The sequence below is a fragment of the Crocuta crocuta genome, unplaced genomic scaffold, assembly GCF_008692635.1.
Source record: "Crocuta crocuta isolate KB4526 unplaced genomic scaffold, BGI_CrCroc_1.0 scaffold84, whole genome shotgun sequence".
NCBI lineage: Eukaryota > Metazoa > Chordata > Mammalia > Carnivora > Hyaenidae > Crocuta > Crocuta crocuta.
Window position 1 is genome coordinate 1,509,166 of NW_027530213.1, and position 7,874 is coordinate 1,517,039.

At 53.0% G+C, this 7,874-nt stretch overlaps 1 protein-coding gene across 4 annotated transcripts in view; it reads left to right on the top strand.

Moving 5' to 3' along the window:
* LCA5L (lebercilin LCA5 like) overlaps positions 1 to 7,144 on the top strand; it is a 42,557-nt gene extending 35,413 nt beyond the window's left edge. For all 4 annotated transcript variants that reach the window (XM_077765431.1, XM_077765429.1, XM_077765432.1 and 1 more), the window contains 4 exons: positions 570 to 654; positions 2,308 to 2,414; positions 2,589 to 2,706; positions 6,412 to 7,144. In XM_077765431.1, the coding sequence (XP_077621557.1) occupies positions 570 to 654; positions 2,308 to 2,414; positions 2,589 to 2,706; positions 6,412 to 7,109 (1,008 nt within the window). In that variant the 3' untranslated portion in view covers positions 7,110 to 7,144. The remainder of the gene's footprint in view (positions 1 to 569; positions 655 to 2,307; positions 2,415 to 2,588; positions 2,707 to 6,411) is intronic.
* The last annotated feature ends 730 nt before the right edge of the window (positions 7,145 to 7,874 follow it).

Sequence of the window (7,874 nt, forward strand, 5' to 3'; positions counted from 1 at the left end):
ACCACAGTGCCACTAGTGGCTGTGCTGGACCACGAGAAAGACAGCAAACTTCGGGGCGCAGACCCAGGGGACAGAAGCTGCCGTGAGAGCAGCTGGCTTGCAAACCCCTCAGCACTGCCGTCCCCGCCACAACGGTCTGTTGCTCTGTTCAAAGGTGCTTTCTAGTGTCAGGGATGATCTAGAAAGAACGGCCTATTTCTGTTCCTGCCGGCATCTACAGAGTTTATTCAAAGCATACTGAGGGGCGCCCGGGTGGCTCAGTCGGTTAAGCGTCCGACTTCGGCTCAGGTCATGATCTCACGGTTCGTGGGTTCGAGCCCCGCGTCGGGCTCTGTGCTGACTGCCAGCTCAGAGCCTGGAGCCTGTTTCAGATTCTGTGTCTCCCTCTCTCTCTGCCCCTCCCCTGCTCACACTGTCTCTCTCCCTCTCTCTCTCTCTCTCTCAGAAATAAATAAAACATTTTTTAAAAATTTCAAAGCATACTGAGCCCACTCAGCGTCTTTTAGAGAAGACATCCCGGCTGCTAAAGGCAAACATTTACAGAGAAATTGGTATTTGGTTCTCTTTAGGAGAAGGATCGAGAGCTTGAAATTAGGAACATCTATGCGAGTCGGATACTCAAAAATTTACATGACAAAGAAGATTATCCAACAGGTAGGCCTTAATTATTTTTGCTTAAAATGTATTTTTAAGTGTGTGGTCCTATGTCCCTGCTTTAGATCATGAAAATAATGGGTATTTTAAACCATCACTTTATCAGGCACTGAAACACGTGAGTCCAGAAGGACAAGGAGCCGGGCTGTGGGGGCATCAGCAGGAGGGACCGCGCGCGCCCTCTGGTCCTCTGGCCTCCACGCCGGCCCGCAGGCGAGAGAGGGCCGCCCTCCAGCCTGGAGGAGAGTGTCTGCCAGATATCGAACTTTCCACGTGCATCTCTTAGCCAGTGTGTGGGGGTTTCTTAATTTTCTTTTTTTTTAAAGAGAGAGAGTACAAGCAGAGGAGGGGCAGAAAGCGAGGAGAGAGAGAATCCCAAGCAGGCTCTGGACGGTCAGCGCAGAGCCCGACGTGGGGGTCAGTCCCACAATCGGTGAGATCATGACCTGAGCTGAAACCAAGACTCGGATGTTCAACTGACTGAGCCCCCCAGGCGCCCCAAAATGCACCCACTTTAAGTGTGCAATTCAGCGGGTTTTGACCGTAGTCAGTGCAGGACCTCTGCCTCCTCAGGAGGCCCCCCACGCACCCCCTGCCTCACGAGTCCCTTCCTTGTCCCTGGGACAACCACCGATTCCCCTGGTCACCGCAGCTCCGATCGCCTGTTCTCAACTCTCCCGCACGTGAGGTCACACAGCAGGTGCTATCCTGTGTCTGGCTTCTCTTGTTCAGCCTAATTAATGCTCCGGGGAGTCACCCATGCTGCCGTCATCCGTGTGTACCTTTCCGTTGCTGAGCGGTGTTTTTCCTTCGAGACGGGTGTACTTGTTCCCTCCACTCCCTGTTGCCCCCCAGGTCTGCCAGCATAAGGCTTTGCTCAGAAGAGGCACAATAGAAACACCCTGTTTTGGTAGAAAGAGTCACTACGTGCTCACTTTTTTTAACGTTTATTTATTATTGAGAGACAGAGACAGAGGATGAGCAGGGGAGGGTCAGAGAGAGAGAGAGAGAGAGAGACAGAGAATCTGAAGCAGCTCCAGGCTCTGAGCTGTCAGCACAGAGCCCGACGCGGGGCTCGAACCCACGAGCTGTGAGATCATGACCTGAGCCGAAGTCGGACGCTTAACCGACTCAGCCACCCAGGCGCCCCACTACGTGCCCACTTTTAAAGGCAATTACCCTCAGGGGCACCTGGATGGCTCCTCTGGTTAAGCATCTGACTCTTGATCTAGGCTCAGGTCTGAATCTCAAAGTCATGAGTTCAAGCCGTGCACTGGGCTCCATCCTGGGTGTGGAGCCTGCTTTAAATAAACAAAGGCAACACCCTTGCCATTTTCTTGCCTTCCTTTGTTTGCTTCCACTTTGTAATCCAGAAAAACAGCTGGTGGAGAGGATCGTCCCAGCCACGGGCCGTCTACACGGGGTATCACTTTGAGAAATGCGAGCTGTAGATTTGGCGGCGGGCGATCTAACCGCTGGTNTGTGACCTGCACAACCTCACTGGCCCCGAAATAAGGCAGACAGGCAAAATGATGGGGAAAAGGGAAACTGGCAAATGTTATACGTATATTGAGAAAAAATGTTAATATCTGGTACACTTTGTTTTACCACATGTAAAATATGCTCCTTACATGTAATGTCCCTGTTCTGTAGTTTCTTCAACAAAATCCGTACAAGCAGACCGGAGAAGTGTTTTGTTCACAAACATGAAACACCAGGAAACCCAAAAATCGGAAGATGTCCCATCTCTGACAACTAAGGTAGAAGAAATTTGAATTCCTGCAGTGTCTAAACCTAGCTTTATGAAAACAGACTATAAGCAGTCTCTCACTCTACACAGAAAGTATTTATGTTCAATGACTAAAATACAATTTAAAACTATCTGTACCCCCAAAATGTTTTGGGGTTTTTTTTGCTGCTTTTCTAAATTACAGGGTAAAAAGACAACCAGAAACGTTGGTCACAAAGAAAAATCCACTGAAATGCCTCGTGTGGTTCCTCCCTGTACCAGCAAACTACCAAACCCACAGGAGTCCAAGAGAAAATGTGAAGGTAATTTTAACCACTTTAAAAAGTCTCCTTTACCTTTACTTGATTTTTTTAAGGTGTGAATTTGTGTGTGTGTGTGAGAGAGAGAGAGAGAGGGGGGGGGAGAGAGAGAGAGAGAGAAAGTACACATAAAACACATGCATACAGGGGCACCTGGGTGGCTCAGCCGGTTGAGCGTCTGACTTCAGCTCAGGTCATGATCTCTATGTACGTGAGTTCGAGCCCCGCATCAGTCCTCCTCTCTCTCTGCCCCTTTCCTGCTTGCACTTTCCCAAAAATTAGGGAAAAAAACACAAACATAGAATGTAAAGAATTATTATGAGGGGCACCTGGGTGGCTTAGTCGGTTAAGCATCCGACTTTCACTTAGGTCATGATCTCGCAGNAAGAATTATTATGAAATGAACACCTGTGTAGCCACTCTCTTGCTTAAGAACAAGGACATTTTGGGGTCTCCTGGGTAGCTCAGTCGGTCGAGCACCCAACTCTTGATTTCAGCTCAGGTCATGATCCTGAGATTGGGGTCCACACTAAGCATGAAGACTGCTTGAGATTCTTTCTCTTTCTCTTTCTGCCCTTCTCCCCCACTCTCGCGCTCTCTAAATTAAAAAAAAANTCTTCAGTTTGGTGCCCGTCTCTCCCTGGCTGTTCCTCCCCGTCCTGTCCGCGTACGCACCTCATGCATCTTTAAACAGTGTGTTCCGTCTGGACGAGCGGAGTAGCAAACCCAAACCGGGCAGCGTAGAGGGCGACACCCCCCTAACAGAGACTTGACGCGGAGACTCCCCGGAGAGGACGCACAGACTGGCCTCAGCCTCCCCGGACGCACAGGAGCCCCGCAGCTCCCTGGGAGGTTGCCGAGCACCGGGGCCGTGTGACCGGCCGGCCGGAGGGAAGGGGCTGCCCAGGATCCCCCTCCGGCTGTTGGGAGGAGGGCCCAGCACGCCGCTTCTGGGGGTGGAATGAAAGTCCGCGGCCGCCCCCGACGGAGCGGGCAGTGCCTTCAGGGGGCCTCGGGCAGCCAGGTCACGGGCAGCCAGGCCAAGGACATCAGGGGCCGGGAGCTTTGCGGCGCGGGGTTCCGGTGACGCCAGCCCAGATGCTTCTGCCTCTTTGGCCCGGGCTGGTGGCCCGGTGCCTTTGGCGCACAGCTGCCGTGCTGGGGCCTCCCTTCCCCTGCAGGCCCCTGTCCCTGTCCCCACCCCACCTCTGCTAAGGCTTCTCTTTCCTAAACCATGCTCTCCTCCTGGCCCAGCGCCCTCATGCTCTGCGAGCCACATCTCAGCAATGGGTGCGTGTGAGGGGAATGTGTTTACCTTCCACCTGGAAATGCGATTCCACCCTTGCACTTAATTAATAACTGGCTAGAAAGAAAATCCTAGGCTGGAGATGATCTCCCTTCAGAATGTTAAAGGCACTGCCCCGTGGCGTGCATGTCGCACTACTGCTGCAGGGGAATGCAGAGGAGGGAGTCCCCCAGGGCCCTGTTCCCCCCCCACACACCCCCGCCCCTGGCAGAGTAGGGGATTTCTGGAGGGGCCACACCTTTGGTGTGGGGCCAGACTGGCTTTAAAATGTTTCCTTTCCTTTTTTTTTTTTTTAATGTTTATTTTTGAGAGAGAAAGAGAGAGAGTGAGTGTGTGAGAGCAAGGGAGGGTCAGAGAGAGAGGGAGACACAAAATCTGAAACAGGCTCCAGGCTTTGAGCTGAGTGTCAGCACAGATCCCAACACAGGGCTCGAACCCACGAACCACGAGATCATGACCTGAGTCGAAGCCGGAGGCCTGACCGACTGAGCCCCCAGGCGCCCCTAGAACACGTTTCAGTACCACAGAGGCCTGGCAGGCGTCACCTGCACAGCCACCGTGTCTGGTGCAGGGGGCAGAAGCCAACAGCTCCATTTGGAGCTCCTTCTAGGGTCACTGTTCTAAGTTTTCTGCTTGTTTTTTACTAAGTTTTGGTAACTCGTATTCTCCTAGAAAGCTTATCCATTCATTTGACAAATCTCCTTTGAGCACATACTGTGCGCTGGGGGCTGTCCTGGGCACCTGGGGCACGGTGGCGAGGACGAACCGCCCTGCCCGCACGTGCGTCTGCTCCAACGTGGACAGACAGACGTTGTGTAAAACAAGGAAGGTGTGCAGTGGGCTTGAGGGTGTGAAGGGATGCTGCAAAGCAAAATGAAACAGAGAGGGGTAGGGAGGGGCAGCTGCGGTGGGGGGGGGAAGAAGTCAGCCAAGCAGACCCCACCCAGAAGAGCATTCTAGACCGCGACCCTGTGACCTGGAGGACAGAGGGCATGGGGTGGGGGAGGGGCAGCTGAGACGGGAGGGGAGTCGGGCCGCGGTACAGCTTTGTGGCGTGCTGGGGGCGTGGGCCTTCTCTGCAGCGACGGGGAGCCCAGCAGGACTTCAAGTGGAAGAGGGGCCAGATCTGCCTCCGGGGGCGACCGGGAGGAGCCTCCTAACTCAGGCAGGAGGGGAGGTGACAGGCAGGGGCTGGGAACGTGGGGGCAGAAAATGAAGAGTTTCCCTCAAGTCGGTCACATGTGCATCAAGTATCGCAGGTTCGTTAGAATTAACCAGAGTCTGCTGGCCTCTCTGTCACCACTAATTCTTAAGACAATCTCTCTTGCTAGAATTCCTAGCTTCCTGCATTAAAATGAGTGATTTTATTTCCCAGTGCGTTCGCGCGGGAAAATCCTCCAACTCTGCACACGTGACAGCAGGGGCACACTGTTCCCATCCCCCGACAAACGGGCGGCCGTCCAGGCTTGTAGGTGACGGCCGGCTGGGCAGTAGTCAGGTGGCCCGGGCGGGTTTCGTCGGAAGTTCACCTTCAAGTGGCTTTTCCATTTAACAACATACTGAGAACGTCCTTCCCCGTCAGCTCACACGTACGCACCCGGTTCTAACAACTGCCCAGAACCCCACAGACAGCACGTGCTGTGGTTTCCATAGCCGTGACCCCTCGGCAGACATCTGGGACGCCCCACCGCTACCAGACCGTGCCGCAGTACCCCTATCTACCCGTGTGTGTTTATCGCGTTCGGTCCCGTAAGTGATGCTGTTAACCACGTCGCCATCTGGAAAAAGCTGTACCAACTGACACGCCCACCCCCGGGGACCCGGACGGTCCAATCTCCTCATATTCCCACCGAGTCTGGAAACACTGCCACTGTTCTCCCTGGCACTACACCCGGCTGGTCACGATGAACATCCACCGAGAACTTCTTAGCAGATGTTAGTTCTTCCTTCATAATTCAGGTTCATAATCCTATTTATCTGGTATGTTCTAGGAAAGTCGGGCACGTCAAGCTCGTTACCGGCACTTTCCCCCGTGTTCTAGTGTTGGATGTGCTTGGTTTCTCACCTCTCAATGTCACTGTCACGTGCCTCTCGGGAGATGTCAATAAGTGTGCTGCTCACGCCGCCTTGAAACAGAAACGCCCTGGGTTTAAAGATCACTACACAGGGGCGCCTGGGGGATTGGCCGGTTAAACATCCGGCTTGGGCTCAGGTCACGATCTTGCGGTTTGTGGGTTCGAGGCCCATGTCCGGCTCTGTGCTGACAGCTCGGAGCCTGGGGCCTGCTTCAGATTCTGTGTCTCCCTCTCTCTGCCCTTCTCCCACTTGCTCCCTCTCTCTCAAAACTAATAAATACACATAAGAAAATAAAGATTGCTAAACAGACTATTTCTCGCATACAGATTTACCGAAGGAAGAGGACCGCGTGGAAGTACAAGCACATCCCGAGGACGCTGAGAGGCAGAGGGAGAAAAAAGAGGCTCACAAGCACAAAACCACGCTAGTGAGGGAAGAACCGGAAGTGCCGCCACACAGAGTCCCGGAGACTCACCCCGACGTCGAGGACCCGTGGGAAGACGACGCGGGGACGGAAAGGTTCTGCCGCCTACAGATCGGCGGCGCCAGGGAGGGGCCCGAGAAGAGCGCAGCTGCCAACGTCAAACTGCCCGGCCGGCAGCGAAAGCACTACTCATTCACGGAGGCCACTGAAAACCTGCATCTGGGCCTTCCCGCGTCCGGGGGGCCGGCCGGCGCAGGCAGGGCCCGCGGGCTCGAGGAGGGACCGAAGCCAGAACGTTCCGGGAGCGGGTATGAGCCCTCTTTCAGCAAGTCGTCCCGACCGAAAGCAAAAGACGCCTTCAGGGAGAAGAAAATCAGCCTCATGGAGGAACTGTTTGGGTCGGGCTATGCCCTTCAACATGACCCGACTGGCATGGCTGTCCCCAGAGGGGCCGAGGGGGCGCCAGAAGGTAAGACGCCGCCCCGGCCGCCTCCCGGCCAGGCCTCCGCCAGCAACGCTTTTGGAGATTCTAAAGTCACTGTGGCAAACTCCATCAAGTCGTCTTCGCCGACCGAGGGGCAAAGGAAAATAATTCTTTAAATATAAGCAATATCCTAATACATTCTGATTGGATATTCTTGTTCTCATGTGCCTTCAACTTGTGTGTGTGTGTGTGTGTGTGTGTGTGTGTGGCAGGACTTAACTGACTTTGCATAACCAAGGTTTTGTTCTAATTCTAAAAATCCAGGGGCGCGTTGGGTAAGCGTCTGGCTCTTGACTTCGGCTGAGGTCGAGATCTCACGCTTCATGGGTTCATGCCCCGCGTCAGGCTCCTTGCTAACAGTGCAGAGCCTGCTTGGGATTCTCTGTCTCCCTCTCTCTCTGCCCCTTCCCTGTTCCTGCTCTTTCTCTCAAAATAAATGAACATTTAAAAATAAATAAATATCCACTGTGATTACCAATGAGAACATTTCAAATACAAAATTATATCTTTTTTCCCTACAAATGAAACATGTCCATTATCTTTTGGAAAACTGATTATATGACTTCCATGGCTCGTAAGACCAAGTCAGTCACCAAGGACACGCATGTCTCATGTACACAACCATGTTCTCAGTGATCGCCTCGTGTTTTAACTAAAAACACTGAAGCAGCTCTGAAAGGGAACAACATGGTCAGAAGACTCTACTTTAAAAAAAAAAGAAAAAAAGGCACAGTGATTACCAAGCTTGGTTTTATGAAAACTATTTTTGACTGCTCTCCTACTCGGCTAAACCGGGCATGTGACATCCCGCCTTTGTGGGGACACTGACTTCACGGTACACCTGAGACTCTCTATTTCGCTATTTCTATTTCTACTGGCTG